The sequence below is a fragment of the Spinacia oleracea genome, chromosome 4 (genome assembly GCF_020520425.1).
Source record: "Spinacia oleracea cultivar Varoflay chromosome 4, BTI_SOV_V1, whole genome shotgun sequence".
Lineage (NCBI taxonomy): Eukaryota > Viridiplantae > Streptophyta > Magnoliopsida > Caryophyllales > Amaranthaceae > Spinacia > Spinacia oleracea.
Genome location: NC_079490.1, coordinates 432,606 through 456,522, shown reverse-complemented (window position 1 = coordinate 456,522; position 23,917 = coordinate 432,606). Strand labels below are relative to the sequence as shown.

The 23,917-nt window shown below is 40.3% G+C and overlaps 1 protein-coding gene across 1 annotated transcript; it reads right to left on the bottom strand.

Annotated features, from left to right (window-relative positions):
- On the bottom strand, window positions 1-23,815 carry LOC110792111 (SH3 domain-containing protein 2-like). Its single transcript, XM_056826575.1, has 6 exons — window positions 23,570-23,815; window positions 1,548-1,664; window positions 1,406-1,472; window positions 1,156-1,307; window positions 492-593; window positions 1-369 (listed from the first exon to the last, which is right to left on the bottom strand). The coding sequence occupies exons 1-6, from the start codon at window positions 23,813-23,815 to the stop codon at window positions 331-333; spliced, it is 723 nt and encodes a 240-aa protein (XP_056682553.1). The 3' UTR covers window positions 1-330.
- Between the last annotated feature and the right edge of the window lie 102 nt (window positions 23,816-23,917).

The following is a 23,917-nucleotide window of genomic DNA, read 5'->3' as shown; positions in this document are numbered from 1 at the left end:
TTAACGTTCCCAATAAAAGGCAATTAAATTCGTCATAGATCGATCAACCAACATGTTACAACAAACATAAAATTATTACAACAAAGGTACGTAGCTAGCTAGAGATCAAGTTCATATTACAAATTATGGACGAAGAAGGGGGGAAAACTAACATTTCATCCATAAGACATATGTACTGTATAATGAGTCGTTGAAGAGTCAATCTCTGACAGCAGCCATTGCAGATGCAGCTTCCTTACCCAATATCCCCATGTTAGATTTCAGGTCATGAAGCTTTGACTCAGCAACACTTCTAATTTCATAACAATATCTGGATTTCCTGATGCTTCTCTAACTTTTGCCTGGCGTTTGGAAACTTGAATTGCTTGTCTAGGTTCAAGTTAGATGAAAATGAAATCACAGGCTTTGCTTAAGAGTCTCCAAGTTCAAGAAAGACAACATATTCTCCCAAGCTCTAAATCCTAAGATAATAGTGTAATTGTTTGTAATACCTGAGCTTCAGTTTCTTGTCGCATTCTGTCATAGCGTTGAGCAAGATGTCGAGCATCCTCCAAGGGAGCTCCCATAACCATTGCTCTTAAGGGCTCTGCTACCTGATAATCAAAATAACTTCAGAAAAATATCATGACAATAGATATAGGGTACAACACTACGACTAGAGGTTGTCATATAAGGGGTAAAGAAACACTTCAAGTAACAACAAGACAGTTACAAGAATATGCTGAGTCGTTTCTTTAAATGGGAAGATGGGAGGAAAAGGATACAAAAGAATCTAAAAATATGTTAGCATGATATGAAGGTGCCTAGACACTTCAAGTTTATCTCATTTTCATCTTGAAAAAGTCTCTAAAATTAAATTTTAGATTATCAGTGAGTGTTACTACTCTAGCTGAACAAAAGATTTATTCTCAGATGAAAGGAATACTTATTTAACATCCATTTGCATTCATTTCACAAAATAAAATAAAATTCAGCCATCGAGATAAGGTGTAGTTTGTTCAAGGAAATAATAGAATATAGCCCATACTTAACAATTAATCAATGTTAAAATTCTCCCTTACTGAGGAAAAAAAATTGAAGTAACATGAATGAACTGATCCTAGCATAAAATTAGTAAAACGAGAAACATTAATCATTAACCAGAGATGACCAGACCTGTGTACCCAGAGCTTTCAGTAAATTTCCACGCTCCTTCTCCATGTGTGCACGAGCTCGGGAAAAACTGGCAGCTGCTTTGGACAATGTGCTACCACTAGTGCATGTATTTTCTCCACCATACTTCCTGCTATCTTCAGACAACTTTGTTCCTAGTACATGTGCCACGTAAAGACTAATGAACACAGGAAACTACATTGGCTTGTAAGAGAAGCCAATGTATAAACTGGTTATATAGGTGGAAAGTTACCGATTTCAACTTGCTTTGACCCGGTAAAAATATAACCTTCAACTCCACGCACAATATCTCGAAAATTCTGAAACATGAAAACATTGAATAAGTAAAAAAATCCACAGAGAAACTTAAAGGTTACCCCAGACAATCAAGCAACCTTAGCGGCCCGTGTTGATATGTAAAGCTTCTCAAGCTTCTGATTTTGATTAAGCTCCCCTTCATCTGTAATTAAATTATCTGAGTTATATCCTCCACCAAATTGCTTTAAAACAGCCTGCGGTGCAGATACAAATCATTAAGATAAACACAGCCCATCATAGAGAAGACGTTCATTCAGCTTCAGCACAGCAAGTGACAACAAGCAAATAATCTGGCCAGAAAGTAAGCGGAAAATTTCCCCCATTAACATCTTTAGGGGTATATAATTAGCAGATAGGGGGCTGATTAAATTTTGGTAGACAAAAGCTCGTTCTTCTAACCTTAAGATATTATCCGATACACCAAAATTCAATCTTAATATCAGGATTAAAATGCAATCTTAAATGTAAAAATTTTTTCTTCAACTAAATAAAATCCACAAAACACAATTTAAATGTACCTAATTAATCAATGAAGCAATTGAAGAGAGGAGGGTCGGCGGCGTTAGCAAGCAGCGGCGGTAGTGTAGGAGGAACTGTGAAGCGGCGACAATGAGCTGTAAAGTGGGGGTTGAACGACGAGCAGGGGGCAGCGACAGATCTAGAAGAGGCTCATTTTCGAACCCAAGGAAGTTGACGGCGACAGTGAGCTGTGCGACAGACCTAAATCGAAACGCGGCAGAAGGAGGAATAGCGCGCAGGCCGGAGATCGATGAGGAGGTTGACGGCAGAAGGACGAGGAAGGACGAGGAAGGAGGCAGTGAAGGGTGAAGGATGAGGAAGGACGAGGAAGGTTTTTAATTAGGTCGCAGCTGTAGAATTGGAGAACGCCAGATCCAAATTAAAACTCATCGGCGTCGCAGTATTACTAATCTGCGACGCAGATGACTCTAAGATGTTCTCAGAGTCATTTGCGTCGCAGATTAATAATACTGCGACGCAAACAAGTGAGTATATTGCGTCGCACTTTTACTAATCTGCGACGCAAATGACTCTATGGGCATTTTAAAGTTCTTTGCGTCGCGGATTAATAAAACTACGACGCAAATGACTAATTTTAATGCTAAGAATTGTCATATGCGTCACATGTTAATAATGGCGATGCAAATTTAGCGATGCAAATAAACACTTTTCCACTAGTGTTAAGGGACCAATAAGTTGGTTTTTTCCCGACCAAACCTTATTATATGACCATATTAAACATTCCCCAAAATTTTAGAAGATCTAAAAAAAAACCACAAAACGGGTCAAATTTGGTCGAAAAGTGTGCATTATACGATTTTGGCTAATTTTTAAATTTTAAGAAACTTGATACGTTAGATGTACGGGAACTTCCCACATACCCTATGGGTCCCCAGGGGTCATATTGGGTGCTTAGCAGCATCTCCCCGGCCTCCTAAATGGCATTTAAGGAGACTTCGAAAAAACGCGCGTTGTGAAATAAATGGAATTCCGGGGCCTTAAGGGACCAATAAGTTGGTTTTTTCCCGACCAAACCTTATTATATGACCATATTATACATTCCCCAAAATTTGAGGAGATCTAAAAAAAAAACCACAAAACGGGTCAAATTTGGTCGAAAAGTGTGCATTATAGGTGGGCGATTTTGGCTAATTTTTACATTTTAAGAAACTTGAAACGTTAGAGGTCCGGGCGCTTCCCACATACCCTTTGGGTCCCCAGGGGTCATATTGGGTGCTTAGCAGCATCTCCCCAACCTCCTAAATGGCATTTAAAGGGACTTCGAAAAAACGCGCGTTGTGAAATAAATGGAATTCCGGGACCTTAAGGGACCAATTAGTTGGTTTTTTTTTCGACCAAACCTTATTATATGACCATATTATACATTCCCCAAAATTTGAGGAGATCTAAAAAAAACCCACAAAACGGGTCAAATTTGGTCGAAAAGTGTGCATTATAGGTGGGTGATTTTGGCTAATTTTTAAATTTTAAGAAACTTGAAACGTTAGAGGTCCGGGCACTTCCCACATACCCTATGGGTCCTAGGGGTCATATTGGGTGCTTAGCAACATTTCCCCGGCCTCCTAAATGGCATTTAAAGGGACTTCGAAAAAACGCGCGTTGTGAAATAAATGGAATTCCGGGGCCTTAAGGGACCAATAAGTTGGTTTTTTCCCGACCAAACCTTATTATATGACCATATTATACATTCCCCAAAATTTTATGAGATCTAAAAAAAAATCACAAAACGGGTCAAATTTGGTCGAAAAGTGTGCATTATAGGTGGGCAATTTTGGCTAATTTTTACATTTTAAGAAACTTGAAACGTTAGAGGTCCGGGCGCTTACCACATACCCTTTCGGTCCCCAGGGGTCATATTGGGTGTTTAGCAGCATCTCCCCGGCCTCCTAAATGGCATTTAAAGGGATTTCAAAAAAACGCGCGTTGTAGAATAAATGACATTCTGGGGCCTTAAGGTACCATTAAGTTGGTTTTTTCCCGACCAAGCTTTATTATATGATCATATTAAACATTCCCCAAAATTTGATGAGATCCAAAAAAAATCCACAAAGTCGGTCAAATTTGGTCAAAAAGTGTGCATAAGGCGGGCGATTTTGCTAATTTTTACATTTTAGGAAATGGGAAATGTTAGGGGTCTGGGCGCTTCCCACATACTTCATGGGTTCTCAGGGGGTCATATTGGGTGCTTAGAAGCATCTCCTCGGCCTCCTAAATGGAATTTAAAGGGATTTTTGAAAAAACACGTGTTGCAGAATATATGGAATTCCGGGGCCTTAAGGGACCAATAAGTTGGTTTTTTCCCGACCAAACCTTGGGCGATTTTGGCTAATTTTTAAATTTTAAAAAACTTGAAACGTTAGAGGTCCGGGCACTTCCCACATACCCTATGGGTACTCAGGGGTCATATTGGGTGCGTAGCAGCATCTCCCCGGCCTCCTAAATGGCATTTAAAGGGACTTCGAAAAAACGCGCGTTGTGAAATAAATGGAATTTCGGGGCCTTAAGGGACCAATAATTTGGTTTTTTTCCGAACAAACCTTATTATATGACCATATTATACATTCCCCAAAATCTGAGGAGATCTAAAAAAAAACCCATAAAACGGGTCAAATTTGGTGGAAAAGTGTGCATTGGTGGGCGATTTTGGCTAATTATTACATTTTAAGAAACTTGAAATGTTAGAGGTCCGGACGCTTCTTACATACCCTTTGGGTCCCCAGGGGTCATATTGGGTGCTTAGCAGCATCTCCCCGGCCTCCTAAATGGCATTTAAAGGGACTTCGAAAAAACGCGCGTTGTAAAATAAATGACATTCTGGGGCCTTAAGGGCCCATTAAGTTGGTTTTTTCCCGACCAAGCTTTATTATATGACCATATTAAACATTCCCAAAAATTTGATGAGATCCAAAAAAAATCCACAAAGTCGGTCAAATTTGGTCAAAAAGTGTGCATAAGGTGGGCGATTTTGTTAATTTTTATATTTTAGGAAACGGAAAATGTTAGGGGTCCGGGCGCTTCCCACATACTTCATGGGTTCTCGGGGGGTCATATTGGGTGCTTAGAAGCATCTCCTCGGCCTCCTAAATGGAATTTAAAAGGATTTTTGAAAAAACACGTGTGGCAGAATAAATGGAATTCCGGGGCCTTAAGGGACCAATAAGTTGGTTTTTTAGCGACCAAACTTTATTATATGATCATATTAAACATTCCCCAAAATTTGAGGAGATCTAAAAAAAACCTACAAAACGGGTCAAATTTGGTCGAAAAGTGTGCATTACAGGTGGGCGATTTTGGCTAATTTTTAAATTTTAAGAATCTTGAAACGTTTGAGGTCCGGGCACTTCCCACATACCGTATGGGTCCCCAGGGGTCATATTGGGTGTTTATCAGCATCTCCCCGGCCTCATAAATGGCATTTAAAGGGACTTCGAAAAAACACGCGTTGTTGAATAAATGGAATTCCGGGGCCTTAAGGGACCAATAAGTTGGTTTTTTTTCCTACCAAACCTTATTATATGACCATATTAAACATTCCCCAAAATTTGAGGAGATCTAAAAAAAAACCACAAAACGGGTCAAATTTGGTCGAATAGTGTGTATTATAGGTGGGCGATTTTGGCTAATTTTTAAATTTTAAGAAACTTGAAACGTTAGAGGTCCGGGCACTTCCCACATACCCTATGGGTCCCAGGGGTCATATTGGGTGCTTAGCAGCATTTCCCCGGCCTCCTAAATGGCATTTAAAGGGACTTCGAAAAAACGCGCGTTGTGAAATAAATGGAATTCCGGGGCCTTAATGGACCAATAAGTTGGTTTTTTCCCGACCAAACCTTAATATATGACCATATTATACATTCCCCAAAATTTAAGGAGATTTAAAAAAAAAAACCCCACAAAACGGGTCAAATTTGGTCGAAAAGTGTGCATTATAGGTGGGCGATTTTGGCTAATTTTTACATTTTAAGAAACTTGAAACGTTAGAGGTCCGGGCGCTTCCCACATACCCTTTCGGTCCCTAGGAGTCATATTGGGTGCTTTGCAGCATCTTCCCGGCCTCCTAAATGGCATTTAAAGGGACTTTGAAAAAACGTGCGTTGTAGAATAAATGACATTCTGGGGCCTTAAGGTACCATTAAGTTGGTTTTTTTCCCGACCAAGCTTTATTATATGACCATATTAAACATTCCCCAAAATTTGATGAGATCCAAAAAAAATCCACAAAGTCGGTCAAATTTGGTCAAAAAGTGTGCATAAGTGGGCGATTTTGCTAATTTTTACATTTTAGGAAATGGGAAATGTTAGGGGTCCGTGCGCTTCCCACATACTTCATGGGTTCTCGGGGGGTCATATTGGGTGCTTAGAAGCATCTCCTCGGCCTCCTAAATGGAATTTAAAGGGATTTTTGAAAAAACACGTGTTGCAGAATATATGGAATTCCGGGGCCTTAAGGGACCAATAAGGTTGTTTTTTCCCAACCAAACCTTATTATATGACCATATTAAACATTCTCCAAAATTTTAGGAGATCAAAAAAAAACCACAAAACGGGTCAAATTTGGTCGAAAAGTGTGCATAGGTGGGCGATTTTGGCTAATTTTTAAATTTTAAGAAACTTGAAACGTTAGATGTCCGGGAACTTCCCACATACCCTATGGGTCCCCAGGGGTCATATTGGGTGCTTAGCAGCATCTCCCCGGCCTCCTAAATGGCATTTAAAGGGACTTCAAAAAAACGCGCGTTGTGAAATAAATGGAATTCCGGGGCCTTAAGGGACCAATAAGTTGGTTTTTTCCCGACCAAACCTTATTATATGACCATATTATACATTCCCCAAAATTTGAGGAGATCTAAAAAAAAATCAAAAAACGGGTCAAATTTGGTCGAAAAGTGTGCATTATAGGTGGGCGATTTTGGCTAATTTTTACATTTTAAGAAACTTGAAACTTTAGAGGTTCGGGCGCTTCCCACATACCCTTTGGGTCCCCAGGGGTCATATTGGGTGCTTAGCAGCATCTCCCCGGCCTCCTAAATGGCATTTAAAGGGACTTCGAAAAAACGCGCGTTGTGAAATAAATGGAATTCCGGGGCCTTAAGGGACCAATAAGTTGGTTTTTTCCCGACCAAACCTTATTATATGACCATATTATACATTATCCAAAATTTGAGAAGATCTAAAAAAAAACCACAAAACGGGTCAAAGTTGGTCGAAAAGTGTGCATTATAGGTGAGCGATTTTGGTTAATTTTTATATTTTAAGAAACTTGAAACGTTAGAGGTCCGGGCGCTTTCCACATACCCTTTCGGTCCCCAGGGGTCATATTGGGTGCTTAGCAGCATCTCCCCGGCCTCCTAAATGGCATTTAAAGGGATTTCGAAAAAACGCGTGTTGTAGATTAAATTACATTCTGGGGCCTTAAGGTACCAACAATTTGTTTTTTTCCCGACCAAGCTTTATTATATGATCATATTAAACATTCCCCAAAATTTGATGAGATCTAAAAAAAAAACACAAAACGGGTCAAATTTGGTCGAAAAGTGTGCATTATAGGTGGACGATTTTGGCTAATTTTTACATTTTAAGAAACTTGAAATGTTAGAGGTCCGGGCGCTTCCTACATACCCTTTGGGTCCCCAGGGGTTATATTGGGTGCTTAGCAGCATCTCCCCGGCCTCCTAAATGGCATTTAAAGGGACTTCGAAAAAACGCGCGTTTTAGAATAAATGGAATTCCGGGGCCTTAAGGGACCCATAAGTTGGTTTTTTCCCGACCAAACCTTATTATATGACCATATTATACATTCCCCAAAATTTTATGAGATCTAAAAAAAATATCACAAAACGGGTCATATTTGGTCGAAAAGTGTGCATTATAGGTGGGCGATTTTGGCTAATTTTTAAATTTTAAGAAACTTGAAACGTTAGAGGTTCGGGCGCTTCCCACATACCCTTTGGGTCCCCAGGGGTCATATTGGGTGCTTAGCAGCATCTCCCCAGCCTCCTAAATGGCATTTAAAGGGACTTCGGAAAAACGCGCGTTGTGAAATAAATGGAATTCCGGGGCATTAAGGGACCAATTAGTTGGTTTTTTTTCTGACCAAACCTTATTATATGACCATATTATACATTCTCCAAAATTTGAGGAGATCTAAAAAAAAAACCACAAAACGGGTCAAATTTGGTCGAAAAGTGTGCATTATAGGTGGGTGATTTTGGCTAATTTTTAAATTTTAAGAAACTTGAAACGTTAGAGGTCCGGACGCTTCCCACATACCCTTTGGGTCCCCAGGGGTCATATTGGGTGCTTAACAGCATCTCCCCGGCCTCCTAAATGGCATTTAAAGGGACTTCGAAAAAACGCGCGTTGTGAAATAAATGGAATTCCGGGACCTTAAGGGTCCAATAAGTTGGTTTTTTCCCGACCAAACCTTTTTATATGACCATATTATTCATTCCCCAAAATTTGAGGAGATCTAAAAAAAAACCATAAAACGGGTCAAATTTGGTCGAAAAGTGTGCATTATAGGTGGGCGATTTTGGCTAATTTTTACATTTTAAGAAACTTGAAACGTTAGAGGTTCGGGCGCTTCCCACATACCCTTTGGGTCCCCAGGGGTCATATTGGGTCCTTAGCAGCATCTCCCCGGCCTCCTAAATGGCATTTAAAGGGACTTCGAAAAAACGCGCGTTGTGAAATAAATGGAATTCCGGGGCCTTAAGGGACCAATAAGTTGGTTTTTTCCCGACCAAACCTTATTATATGACCATATTATACATTATCCAAAATTTGAGAAGATCTAAAAAAAAACCACAAAACGGGTCAAATTTGGTCTAAAAGTGTGCATTATAGGTGGGCGATTTTGGCTAATTTTTACATTTTAAGAAACTTGAAACGTTAGAGGTCCGGGCGCTTCCCACATACCCTTTGGGTCCCCAGGGGTCATATTGGGTGCTTAGCAGCATCTCCCCGGCCTCCTAAATGGCATTTAAAGGGACTTCGAAAAAACGCGCGTTGTGAAATAAATGGAATTCCGGGGCCTTAAGTGACCAATAAGTTGGTTTTTTCCCGACCAAACCTTATTATATGACCATATTATACATTATCCAAAATTTGAGAAGATCTAAAAAAAAACCACAAAACGGGTCAAATTTGGTCGAAAAGTGTGCATTATAGGTGGGCGATTTTGGCTAATTTTTACATTTTAAGAAACTTGAAATGTTAGAGGTCCGGGCGCTTCCCACATACCCTTTGGGTCCCCAGGGGTCATATTGGGTGCTTAGCAGCATCTCCCCGGCCTCCTAAATGGCATTTAAAGGGACTTCGAAAAAACGCGCGTTGTGAAATAAATGGAATTCCGGGGCCTTAAGGGACCAATAAGTTGGTTTTTTCCCGACCAAACCTTATTATATGACCATATTATACATTATCCAAAATTTGAGAAGATCTAAAAAAAAACCACAAAACGGGTCAAATTTGGTCGAAAAGTGTGCATTATAGGTGGGCGATTTTGGCTAATTTTTACATTTTAAGAAACTTGAAACGTTAGAGGTCCGGGCGCTTCCCACATACCCTTTCGGTCCCTAGGAGTCATATTGGGTGCTTTGCAGCATCTTCCCGGCCTCCTAAATGGCATTTAAAGGGACTTCGAAAAAACGTGCGTTGTAGAATAAATGACATTCTGGGGCCTTAAGGTACCATTAAGTTGGTTTTTTTCCCGACCAAGCTTTATTATATGACCATATTAAACATTCCCCAAAATTTGATGAGATCCAAAAAAAATCCACAAAGTCGGTCAAATTTGGTCAAAAAGTGTGCATAAGGTGGGCGATTTTGCTAATTTTTACATTTTAATAAATGGGAAATGTTAGGGGTCCGTGCGCTTCCCACATACTTCATGGGTTCTCGGGGGGTCATATTGGGTGCTTAGAAGCATCTCCTCGGCCTCCTAAATGGAATTTAAAGGGATTTTTGAAAAAACACGTGTTGCAGAATATATGGAATTCCGGGGCCTTAAGGGACCAATAAGGTTGTTTTTTCCCGACCAAACCTTATTATATGACCATATTAAACATTCTCCAAAATTTTAGGAGATCTAAAAAAAAACCACAAAACGGGTCAAATTTGGTCGAAAAGTGTGCATAGGTGGGCGATTTTGGCTAATTTTTAAATTTTAAGAAACTTGAAACGTTAGATGTCCGGGAACTTCCCACATACCCTATGGGTCCCCAGGGGTCATATTGGGTGCTTAGCAGCATCTCCCCGGCCTCCTAAATGGCATTTAAAGGGACTTCAAAAAAACGCGCGTTGTGAAATAAATGGAATTCCGGGACCTTAAGGGTCCAATAAGTTGGTTTTTTCCCGACAAAACCTTTTTATATGACCATATTATACATTCCCCAAAATTTGAGGAGATCTAAAAAAAAACCATAAAACGGGTCAAATTTGGTCGAAAAGTGTGCATTATAGGTGGGCGATTTTGGCTAATTTTTACATTTTAAGAAACTTGAAACGTTAGAGGTTCGGGCGCTTCCCACATACCCTTTGGGTCCCCAGGGGTCATATTGGGTGCTTAGCAGCATCTCCCCGGCCTCCTAAATGGCATTTAAAGGGACTTCGAAAAAACGCGCGTTGTGAAATAAATGGAATTCCGGGGCCTTAAGGGACCAATAAGTTGGTTTTTTCCCGACCAAACCTTATTATATGACCATATTATACATTATCCAAAATTTGAGAAGATCTAAAAAAAAACCACAAAACGGGTCAAATTTGGTCGAAAAGTGTGCATTATAGGTGGGCGATTTTGGCTAATTTTTACATTTTAAGAAACTTGAAACGTTAGAGGTCCGGGCGCTTCCCACATACCCTTTGGGTCCCCAGGGGTCATATTGGGTGCTTAGCAGCATCTCCTCGGCCTCCTAAATGGCATTTAAAGGGACTTCAAAAAAACGCGCGTTGTGAAATAAATGGAATTCCGGGGCCTTAAGGGACCAATTAGTTGATTTTTTTCTGACCAAACCTTATTATATGACCATATTATACATTCTCCAAAATTCGAGGAGATCTAAAAAAAAACCACAAAACGGGTCAAATTTGGTCGAAAAGTGTGCATTATAGGTGGGTGATTTTGGCTAATTTTTAAATTTTAAGAAACTTAAAACGTTAGAGGTCCGGGCACTTCCCACATACCCTATGGATCCCAGGGGTCATATTGGGTGCTTAGCAACATTTCCCCGGCCTCCTAAATGGCATTTAAAGGGACTTCGAAAAAACGCGCGTTGTGAAATAAATGGAATTCCGGGACCTTAAGGGTCCAATAAGTTGGTTTTTTCCCGACCAAACCTTTTTATATGACCATATTATACATTCCCCAAAATTTGAGGAGATCTAAAAAAAAAACCATAAAACGGGTCAAATTTGGTCGAAAAGTGTGCATTATAGGTGGGCGATTTTGGCTAATTTTTACATTTTAAGAAACTTGAAACGTTAGAGGTTCGGGCGCTTCCCACATACCCTTTGGGTCCCCAGGGGTCATATTGGGTGCTTAGCAGCATCTCCCCGGCCTCCTAAATGGCATTTAAAGGGACTTCGAAAAAACGCGCGTTGTGAAATAAATGGAATTCCGGGGCCTTAAGGGACCAATAAGTTGGTTTTTTCCCGACCAAACCTTATTATACGACCATATTATACATTATCCAAAATTTGAGAAGATCTAAAAAAAAACCACAAAACGGGTCAAATTTGGTCGAAAAGTGTGCATTATAGGTGGGCGATTTTGGCTAATTTTTACATTTTAAGAAACTTGAAACTTTAGAGGTTCGGGCGCTTCCCACATACCCTTTGGGGTCCCCAGGGGTCATATTGGGTGCTTAGCAGCATCTCCCCGGCCTCCTAAATGGCATTTAAAGGGACTTCGAAAAAACGCGCGTTGTGAAATAAATGGAATTCCGGGGCCTTAAGGGACCAATAAGTTGGTTTTTTCCCGACCAAACCTTATTATATGACCATATTATACATTATCCAAAATTTGAGAAGATCTTAAAAAAAACCACAAAACGGGTCAAAGTTGGTCGAAAAGTGTGCATTATAGGTGAGCGATTTTGGTTAATTTTTATATTTTAAGAAACTTGAAACGTTAGAGGTCCGGGCGCTTCCCACATACCCTTTCGGTCCCCAGGGGTCATATTGGGTGCTTAGCAGCATCTCCCCGGCCTCCTAAATGGCATTTAAAGGGACTTCGAAAAAACGCGTGTTGTAGATTAAATGACATTCTGGGGCCTTAAGGTACCAACAATTTGTTTTTTTCCCGACCAAGCTTTATTATATGATCATATTAAACATTCCCCAAAATTTGATGAGATCTAAAAAAAAAACCACAAAACGGGTCAAATTTGGTCGAAAAGTGTGCATTATAGGTGGACGATTTTGGCTAATTTTTACATTTTAAGAAACTTGAAATGTTAGAGGTCCGGGCGCTTCCTACATACCCTTTGGGTCCCCAGGGGTCATATTGGGTGCTTAGCAGCATCTCCCCGGCCTCCTAAATGGCATTTAAAGGGACTTCGAAAAAACGCGCGTTTTAGAATAAATGGAATTCCGGGGCCTTAAGGGACCAATAAGTTGGTTTTTTCCCGACCAAACCTTATTATATGACCATATTATACATTCCCCAAAATTTTATGAGATCTAAAAAAAAAAAATCACAATACGAGTCAAATTTGGTCGAAAAGTGTGCATTATAGGTGGGCGATTTTGGCTAATTTTTAAATTTTAAGAAACTTGAAACGTTAGAAGTTCGGGCGCTTCCCACATACCCTTTGGGTCCCCAGGGGTCATATTGGGTGCTTAGCAGCATCTCCCCAGCCTCCTAAATGGCATTTAAAGGGACTTCGGAAAAACGCGCGTTGTGAAATAAATGGAATTCCGGGGCATTAAGGGACCAATTAGTTGGTTTTTTTTCTGACCAAACCTTATTATATGACCATATTATACATTCTCCAAAATTTGAGGAGATCTAAAAAAAAACCACAAAACGGGTCAAATTTGGTCGAAAAGTGTGCATTATAGGTGGGTGATTTTGGCTAATTTTTAAATTTTAAGAAACTTGAAACGTTAGAGGTCCGGACGCTTCCCACATACCCTTTGGGTCCCCAGGGGTCATATTGGGTGCTTAGCAGCATCTCCCCGGCCTCCTAAATGGCATTTAAAGGGACTTCGAAAAAACGCGCGTTGTGAAATAAATGGAATTCTGGGGCCTTAAGGGACCAATTAGTTGGTTTTTTTCTGACCAAACCTTATTATATGACCATATTATACATTCTCCAAAATTTAAGGAGATCTAAAAAAAACCACAAAACAGGTCAAATTTGGTCGAAAAGTGTGCATTAGGTGGGTGATTTTGGCTAATTTTTAAATTTTAAGAAACTTGAAACGTTAGAGGTCTGGGCACTTCCCACATACCCTATGGGTCTCAGGGGTCATATTGGGTGCTTAGCAACATTTCCCCGGCATCCTAAATGGCATTTAAAGGGACTTCGAAAAAACGCGCGTTGTGAAATAAATGGAATTCCGGGACCTTAAGGGTCCAATAAGTTGGTTTTTTCCCGACAAAACCTTTTTATATGACCATATTATACATTCCCCAAAATTTGAGGAGATCTAAAAAAAAACCATAAAACGGGTCAAATTTGGTCGAAAAGTGTGCATTATAGGTGGGCGATTTTGGCTAATTTTTACATTTTAAGAAACTTGAAACGTTAGAGGTTCGGGCGCTTCCCACATACCCTTTGGGTCCCCAGGGGTCATATTGGGTGCTTAGCAGCATCTCCCCGGCCTCCTAAATGGCATTTAAAGGGACTTCGAAAAAACGCGCGTTGTGAAATAAATGGAATTCCGGGGCCTTAAGGGACCAATAAGTTGGTTTTTTCCCGACCAAACCTTATTATGTGACCATATTATACATTATCCAAAATTTGAGAAGATCTAAAAAAAAACCACAAAACGGGTCAAATTTGGTCGAAAAGTGTGCATAGGTGGGCGATTTTGGCTAATTTTTACATTTTAAGAAACTTGAAACGTTAGAGGTCCGGGCGCTTCCCACATACCCTTTGGGTCCCCAGGGGTCATATTGGGTGCTTAGCAGCATCTCCCCGGCCTCCTAAATGGCATTTAAAGGGACTTCGAAAAAACGCGCGTTGTGAAATAAATGGAATTCCGGGGCCTTAAGGGACCAATAAGTTGGTTTTTTCCCGACCAAACCTTATTATATGACCATATTATACATTATCCAAAATTTGAGAAGATCTAAAAAAAAACCACAAAACGGGTCAAATTTGGTCGAAAAGTGTGCATTATAGGTGGGCGATTTTGGCTAATTTTTACATTTTAAGAAACTTGAAACGTTAGAGGTCCGGGCGCTTCCCACATACCCTTTGGGTCCCCAGGGGTCATATTGGGTGCTTAGCAGCATCTCCCCGGCCTCCTAAATGGCATTTAAAGGGACTTCAAAAAAACGCGCGTTGTGAAATAAATGGAATTCCGGGGCCTTAAGGGACCAATTAGTTGATTTTTTTCTGACCAAACCTTATTATATGACCATATTATACATTCTCCAAAATTCGAGGAGATCTAAAAAAAAACCACAAAACGGGTCAAATTTGGTCGAAAAGTGTGCATTATAGGTGGGTGATTTTGGCTAATTTTTAAATTTTAAGAAACTTAAAACGTTAGAGGTCCGGGCACTTCCCACATACCCTATGGATCCCAGGGGTCATATTGGGTGCTTAGCAACATTTCCCCGGCCTCCTAAATGGCATTTAAAGGGATTTCGAAAAAACGCGCGTTGTGAAATAAATGGAATTCCGGGACCTTAAGGGTCCAATAAGTTGGTTTTTTCCCGACCAAACCTTTTTATATGACCATATTATACATTCCCCAAAATTTGAGGAGATCTAAAAAAAAACCATAAAACGGGTCAAATTTGGTCGAAAAGTGTGCATTATAGGTGGGCGATTTTGGCTAATTTTTACATTTTAAGAAACTTGAAACGTTAGAGGTTCGGGCGCTTCCCACATACCCTTTGGGTCCCCAGGGGTCATATTGGGTGCTTAGCAGCATCTCCCCGGCCTCCTAAATGGCATTTAAAGGGACTTCGAAAAAACGCGCGTTGTGAAATAAATGGAATTCCGGGGCCTTAAGGGACCAATAAGTTGGTTTTTTCCCGACCAAACCTTATTATACGACCATATTATACATTATCCAAAATTTGAGAAGATCTAAAAAAAATCACAAAACGGGTCAAATTTGGTCGAAAAGTGGGCATGGTGGGCGATTTTGGCTAATTTTTACATTTTAAGAAACTTGAAACGTTAGAGGTCCGGGCACTTCCCACATACCCTTTGGGTCCCCAGGGGTCATATTGGGTGCTTAGCAGCATCTCCCCGGCCTCCTAAATGTCATTTAAAGGGACTTCGAAAAAACGCGCGTTGTGAAATAAATGGAATTCCGGGGCCTTAAGGGACCAATTAGTTGGTTTTTTTCTGACCAAACCTTATTATATGACCATATTATACATTCTCCAAAATTTGAGGAGATCTAAAATAAAACCACAAAACGGGTCAAATTTGGTCGAAAAGTGTGCATTATAGGTGGGTGATTTTGGCTAATTTTTAAATTTTAAGAAACTTGAAACGTTAGAGGTTCGGGCGCTTCCCACATACCCTTTGGGTCCCCAGGGGTCATATTGGGTGCTTAGCAGCATCTCCCCGGCCTCCTAAATGGCATTTAAAGGGACTACGAAAAAACGCGCGTTGTGAAATAAATGGAATTCCGGGACCTTAAGGGTCCAATAAGTTGGTTTTTTCCCGACCAAACCTTATTATATGACCATATTATACATTCCCCAAAATTTGAGGAGATCTAAAAAAAAACCATAAAACGGGTCAAATTTGGTCGAAAAGTGTGCATTTATAGGTGGGCGATTTTGGCTAATTTTTTCATTTTAAGAAACTTGAAACGTTAGAGGTTCGGGCGCTTCCCACATACCCTTTGGGTCCCCAGGGGTCATATTGGGTGCTTAGCAGCATCTCTCCGGCCTCCTAAATGGCATTTAAAGGGACTTCGAAAAAACGCGCGTTGTGAAATAAATGGAATTCCGGGGCCTTAAGGGACCAATAAGTTGGTTTTTTCCCGACCAAACCTTATTATATGACCATATTATACATTATCCAAAATTTGAGAAGATCTAAAAAAAAACCACAAAACGGGTCAAATTTGGTCGAAAAGTGTGCATTATAGGTGGGCGATTTTGGCTAATTTTTACATTTTAAGAAACTTGAAACGTTAGAGGTCCGGGCGCTTCCCACATACCCTTTGGGTCCCCAGGGGTCATATTGGGTGCTTAGCAGCATCTCCCCGGCCTCCTAAATGGCATTTAAAGGGACTTCGAAAAAACGCGCGTTGTGAAATAAATGGAATTCCGGGGCCTTAAGGGTCCAATAAGTTGGTTTTTTCCCGACAAAACCTTTTTATATGACCATATTATACATTCCCCAAAATTTGAGGAGATCTAAAAAAAAACCACAAAACGGGTCAAATTTGGTCGAAAAGTGTGCATTATAGATGGGTGATTTTGGCTAATTTTTAAATTTTAAGAAACTTGAAACGTTAGAGGTCCGGACGCTTCCCACATACCCTTTGGGTCCCCAGGGGTCATATTGGGTGCTTAGCAGCATCTCCCCGGCCTCCTAAATGGCATTTAAAGAGACTTCGAAAAAACGCGCGTTGTGAAATAAATGGAATTCCGGGGCCTTAAGGGACCAATAAGTTGGTTTTTTCCCTACCAAACCTTTTTATATGACCATATTATACATTCCCCAAAATTTGAGGAGATCTAAAAAAAAACCACAAAACGGGTCAAATTTGGTCGAAAAGTGTGCATACCCTTTGGGTGATTTTGGCTAATTTTTAAATTTTAAGAAACTTGAAACGTTAGAGGTCCGGACGCTTCCCACATACCCTTTGGGTCCCCAGGGGTCATATTGGGTGCTTAGCAGCATTTCCCCTGCCTCCTAAATGGCATTTAAAGGGACTTCGAAAAAACGCGCGTTGTGAAATAAATGGAATTCCGGGACCTTAAGGGTCCAATAAGTTGGTTTTTTCCCGACCAAACCTTTTTATATGACCATATTATACATTCCCCAAAATTTGAGGAGATCTAAAAAAAAACCATAAAACGGGTCAAATTTGGTCGAAAAGTGTGCATTATAGGTGGGCGATTTTGGCTAATTTTTACATTTTAAGAAACTTGAAACGTTAAAGGTTCGGGCGCTTCCCACATACCCTTTGGGTCCCCATGGGTCATATTGGGTGCTTAGCAGCATCTCCCCGGCCTCCTAAATGGCATTTAAAGGGACTTCGAAAAAACGCGCGTTGTGAAATAAATGGAATTCCGGGGCCTTAAGGGTCCAATAAGTTGGTTTTTTCCCGACAAAACCTTTTTATATGACCATATTATACATTCCCCAAAATTTGAGGAGATCTAAAAAAAACCACAAAACGGGTCAAATTTGGTCGAAAAGTGTGCATTATAGATGGGCGATTTTGGCTAATTTTTAAATTTTAAGAAACTTGAAACGTTAGAGGTCCGGACGCTTCCCACATACCCTTTGGGTCCCCAGGGGTCATATTGGGTGCTTAGCAGCATCTCCCCGGCCTCCTAAATGGCATTTAAAGAGACTTCGAAAAAACGCGCGTTGTGAAATAAATGGAATTCCGGGGCCTTAAGGGACCAATAAGTTGGTTTTTTCCCGACCAAACCTTTTTATATGACCATATTATACATTCCCCAAAATTTGAGGAGATCTAAAAAAAAACCACAAAACGGGTCAAATTTGGTCGAAAAGTGTGCATTATAGGTGGGTGATTTTGCTAATTTTTATATTTTAGGAAACTTGAAACGTTAGAGGTTCGGGCGCTTCCCACATACCCTTTGGGTCCCCAGGGGTCATATTGGGTGCTTAGCAGCATCTCCCCGGCCTCCTAAATGGCATTTAAAGGGACTTCGAAAAAACGCGCGTTGTGAAATAAATGGAATTCCGGGACCTTAAGGGACCAATAAGTTGGTTTTTTCCCGACCAAACCTTATTATATGACCATATTATACATTATCCAAAATTTGAGAAGATCTAAAAAAAAACCACAAAACGGGTCAAATTTGGTCGAAAAGTGTGCATTATAGGTGGGCGATTTTGGCTAATTTTTACATTTTAAGAAACTTGAAACGTTAGAGGTCCGGGCGCTTCCCACATACCCTTTGGGTCCCCAGGGGTCATATTGGGTGCTTAGCAGCATCTCCCCGGCCTCCTAAATGGCATTTAAAGGGACTTCGAAAAAACGCGCGTTGTGAAATAAATGGAATTCCGGGGCCTTAAGGGACCAATAAGTTGGTTTTTTCCCGACCAAACCTTATTATATGACCATATTATACATTATCCAAAATTTGAGAAGATCTAAAAAAAAACCACAAAACGGGTCAAATTTGGTCGAAAAGTGTGCATTATAGGTGGGCGATTTTGGCTAATTTTTACATTTTAAGAAACTTGAAACGTTAGAGGTCCGGGCGCTTCCCACATACCCTTTGGGTCCCCAGGGGTCATATTGGGTGCTTAGCAGCATCTCCCCGGCCTCCTAAATGGCATTTAAAGGGACTTCGAAAAAACGCGCGTTTTGAAATAAATGTAATTCCGGGGCCTTAAGGGTCCAATAAGTTGGTTTTTTCCCGACAAAACCTTTTTATATGACCATATTATACATTCCCCAAAATTTGAGGAGATCTAAAAAAAAACCACAAAACGGGTCAAATTTGGTCGAAAAGTGTGCATTATAAGATGGGTGATTTTGGCTAATTTTTAAATTTTAAGAAACTTGAAACGTTAGAGGTCCGGACGCTTCCCACATACCCTTTGGGTCCCCAGGGGTCATATTGGGTGCTTAGCAGCATCTCCCCGGCCTCCTAAATGGCATTTAAAGAGACTTCGAAAAACGCGCGTTGTGAAATAAATGGAATTCCGGGGCCTTAAGGGACCAATAAGTTGGTTTTTTCCCGACAAAACCTTTTTATATGACCATATTATACATTCCCCAAAATTTGAGGAGATCTAAAAAAAAAACCACAAAACGGGTCAAATTTGGTCGAAAAGTGTGCATTATAGGTGGGCGATTTTGGCTAATTTTTACATTTTAAGAAACTTGAAACGTTAGAGGTCCGGGCGCTTCCCACATACCCTTTGGGTCCCCAGGGGTCATATTGGGTGCTTAGCAGCATCTCCCCGGCCTCCTAAATGGCATTTTAAGGGACTTCGAAAAAACGCGCGTTGTGAAATAAATGGAATTCCGGGGCCTTAAGGGACCAATAAGTTGGTTTTTTCCCGACCAAACCTTATTATATGACCATATTATACATTATCCAAAATTTGAGAAGATCTAAAAAAAAACCATAAAACGGGTCAAATTTGGTCGAAAAGGGTGCATTATAGGTGGGCGATTTTGGCTAATTTTTACATTTTAAGAAACTTGAAACGTTAGAGGTCCGGGCGCTTCCCACATACGCTTTGGGTCCCCAGGGGTCATATTGGGTGCTTAGCAGCATCTCCCCGGCCTCCTAAATGGCATTTAAAGGGACTTCGAAAAAACGCGCGTTGTGAAATAAATGGAATTCCGGGGCCTTAAGGGACCAATTAGTTGGTTTTTTTCTGACCAAACTTTATTATATGACCATATTATACATTCTCCAAATTCGAGGAGATCTAAAAAAAAACCACAAAACGGGTCAAATTTGGTCGAAAAGTGTGCATTAGGTGGGTGATTTTGGCTAATTTTTAAATTTTAAGAAACTTAAAACGTTAGAGGTCCGGGCACTTCCCACATACCCTATGGGTCCCAGGGGTCATATTGGGTGCTTAGCAACATTTACCCGGCCTCCTAAATGGCATTTAAAGGGACTTCGAAAAAACGCGCGTTGTGAAATAAATGGAATTCCGGGACCTTAAGGGTCGAATAAGTTGGTTTTTTCCCGACCAAACCTTTTTATATGACCATATTATACATTCCCCAAAATTTGAGGAGATCTAAAAAAAAACCATAAAACGGGTCAAATTTGGTCGAAAAGTGTGCATTAGGTGGGTGATTTTGGCTAATTTTTAAATTTTAAGAAACTTAAAACGTTAGAGGTCCGGGCACTTCCCACATACCCTATGGGTCCCAGGGGTCATATTGGGTGCTTAGCAACATTTACCCGGCCTCCTAAATGGCATTTAAAGGGACTTCGAAAAAACGCGCGTTGTGAATTAAATGGAATTCCGGGACCTTAAGGGTCGAATAAGTTGGTTTTTTCCCGACCAAACCTTTTTATATGACCATATTATACATTCCCCAAAATTTGAGGAGATCTAAAAAAAAACCATAAAACGGGTCAAATTTGGTCGAAAAGTGTGCATTATAGGTGGGCGATTTTGGCTAATTTTTACATTTTAAGAAATTTGAAATGTTAGAGGTCCGGGCGCTTCCCACATACCCTTTGGGTCCCCAGGGGTCATATTGGGTGCTTAGCAGCATCTCCCCGGCCTCCTAAATGGCATTTAAAGGGACTTCGAAAAAACGCGCGTTGTAGAATAAATGGAATTCCGGGGCCTTAAGGGACCAATAAGTTGGTTTTTTCCCGACCAAACCTTATTATATGACCATATTATACATTCCCCAAAATTTTATGAGATCTAAAAAAAAAAAATCACAAAACGGGTCAAATTTGGTCGAAAAGTGTGCATATAGGTGGGCGATTTTGGCTAATTTTTAAATTTTAAGAAACTTGAAACGTTAGAGGTTCGGGCGCTTCCCACATACCCTTTGGGTCCCCAGGGGTCATATTGGGTGCTTAGCAGCATCTCCCCAGGCTCCTAAATGGCATTTAAAGGGACTTCGAAAAAACGCGCGTTGTGAAATAAATGGAATTCCGGGGCCTTAAGGGACCAATTAGTTGGTTTTTTTCCGACCAAACCTTATTATATGACCATATTATACATTCCCCAAAATTTGAGGAGATCTAAAAAAAAAACCACAAAACGGGTCAAATTTGGTCGAAAAGTGTGCATTATAGGTGGGCGATTTTGGCTAATTTTTACATTTTAAGAAACTTGAAATGTTAGAGGTCCGGGCGCTTCCTACATACCCTTTGGGTCCCCAGGGGTCATATTGGGTGCTTAGCAGCATCTCCCCGGCCTCCTAAATGGCATTTAAAGGGACTTCGAAAAAACGCGCGTTGTAGAATAAATGACATTCTGGGGCCTTAAGGGCCCATTAAGTTGGTTTTTTCCCGACCAAGCTTTATTATATGACCATATTAAACATTCCCAAAAATTTGATGAGATCCAAAAAAAATCCACAAAGTCGGTCAAATTTGGTCAAATAGTGTGCATAAGGTGGGCGATTTTGCTAATTTTTATATTTTAGGAAACGGAAAATGTTAGGGGTCCGGGCGCTTCCCACATACTTCATGGGTTCTCGGGGGGTCATATTGGGTGCTTAGAAGCATCTCCTCGGCCTCCTAAATGGAATTTAAAAGGATTTTTGAAAAAACACGTGTGGTAGAATAAATGGAATTCTGGGGCCTTAAGGGACCAATAAGTTGGTTTTTTAGCGACTAAACTTTATTATATGATCATATTAAACATTCCCCAAAATTTGAGAAGATCTAAAAAACACCCACAAAACGGGTCAAATTTGGTCGAAAAGTGTGCATTATACCCTATGGGTCCCCAGGGGTCATATTGGGTGGGCGATTTTGGCTAATTTTTAAATTTTAAGAATCTTGAAACGTTAGAGGTCCGGGCACTTCCCACATACCCTATGGGTCCCCAGGGGTCATATTGGGTGCTTATCAGCATCTCCCCGGCCTCCTAAATGGCATTTAAAGAGACTTCGAAAAAACGCGCGTTGTTGATTAAATGGAATTCCGGGGCCTTAAGGGACCAATAATTTGGTTTTTTTCCGATCAAACCTTATTATATGACCATATTATACATTCCCCAAAATTTGAGGAGATCTAAAAAAAAAACCACAAAACGGGTCAAATTTGGTCGAAAAGTATGCATTATAGGTGGGCGATTTTGGCTAATTTTTAAATTTTAAGAAACTTGAAACGTTAGAGGTCCGGGCACTTCCCACATACCCTATGGGTCCCAGGGGTCATATTGGGTGCTTAGCAGCATTTCCCCGGCCTCCTAAATGACATTTAAAGGGACTTCGAAAAAACGCGCGTTGTGAAATAAATGGAATTCCGGGGCCTTAAGGGACCAATAAGTTGGTTTTTTCCCGACCAAACCTTTTTATATGACCATATTATACATTCCCCAAAATTTTAGGAGATCTAAAAAAAACCACAAAACGGGTCAAATTTGGTCGAAAAGTGTGCATTATAGGTGGGCGATTTTGGCTAATTTTTACATTTTAAGAAACTTGAAAAGTTAGAGGTCCGTGCGCTTCCCACATACTTCATGGGTTCTCGGGGGATCATATTGGGTGCTTAGAAGCTTCTCCTCGGCCTCCTAAATGGAATTTAAAGGAATTTTGGAAAAAACACGTGTTGCAGAATATATGGAATTCCGGGGCCTTAAGGGACCAATAAGTTGGTTTTTTCCCGACCAAACCTTATTATATGACCATATTAAACATTCCCCAAAATTTGAGGAGATCTAAAAAAAAACCACAAAACGGGTCAAATTTGGTCGAAAAGTGTGCATTATAGGTGGGCGATTTTGGCTAATTTTTACATTTTAAGAAACTTGAAACGTTAGAGGTCCGGGCGCTTCCCACATACCGTTTGGGTCACCAGGGGTCATATTGGGTGCTTAGCAGCATCTCCTCGGCCTCCTAAATGGCATTTAAATGGACTTTGAAAAAACGCGCGTTGTAGAATAAATGGCATTCCGGGGCCTTAAGGGACCAATAAGTTGGTTTTTTCCCGACCAAGCCTTATTATATGACCATATTAAACATTCCCAAAATTTGATGAGATCCAAAAAAAAATCCACAAAGTGGGTCAAATTTGGTCAAAAAGTGTGTATATTAGGTGGAGGATTTTGGCAAATTTTTACATTTTAGGAAACGGGAAACGTTAGAGGTCCAGACGCTTCCCACATACCCCATGGGTCTCCGGGTGTCATATGGGGTGCTTAGGAGTTTCTTCTTGGCCTCCTAAATGGCAATTTGAGGGTTTAGTATTCCTGAAGGTGGCTTATCCTCTGCAGGGCAAAGTAGGAAATTGTAGGAATGTATTATTGTGACAGTATTCAACATGAAGTGTTCGCTGTGAAGGTTTTGTAGGAATGTATAATTGTTACAGTATTCAACATGGTATAGGATGAACTTAGATACTCCAATAAACATACTTTCATGCTATTCTACAATTTTGATTTTTCTCTTGGAAGGTTGTCTGTTTTCCTTTTGCTTAGAAGGATCTAGCTGCAATCAGCATTTGTAGTGGCTTCTTGTTTTCAAATGATTTGTTAGTCACCTGTATAAACCTATCTTTCATCTCGAGTTGCATCGTATTTTCAGCAGAATTTACAGGTTCCTTGTTTACGGATATTTGCATTTTGGTATTACACTTTAGCAGAAGCAGTGTACAGTTACATAGAGAAGTGTTATGTCGGCGAACATACATTTGTGCATTGTTGAGTAGTGAACACAAAGGTAAGGGACCAGAAAGTCTGGTAAACTTGAAGATGTCAGAATCCTTGTTACAGGAAGCATGGTGCATAATGATCCTATGATTAAAATTTAAGCAAAAGACTAAACTCTAAATTATGGAAAGAGATACTTCAGGAATCCAATTATTTATGATACTATTTTTCTTTGGCAA

Bases quoted from the DNA above. Each gene is read 5' to 3' on its own strand.
- LOC110792111 (XM_056826575.1), bottom strand. From the start codon at position 23,815: ATGCACCATGCTTCCTGTAACAAGGATTCTGACATCTTCAAGTTTACC. The intron at 1,665-23,569 runs GTGACTAACAAA...TCTGCACCGCAG, and splicing joins TGAAAGATAGGTTTATACAG to GCTGTTTTAAAGCAATTTGG. The intron at 1,308-1,405 runs GTAACTTTCCAC...CACATGTACTAG, and splicing joins GTCAAAGCAAGTTGAAATCG to GAACAAAGTTGTCTGAAGAT.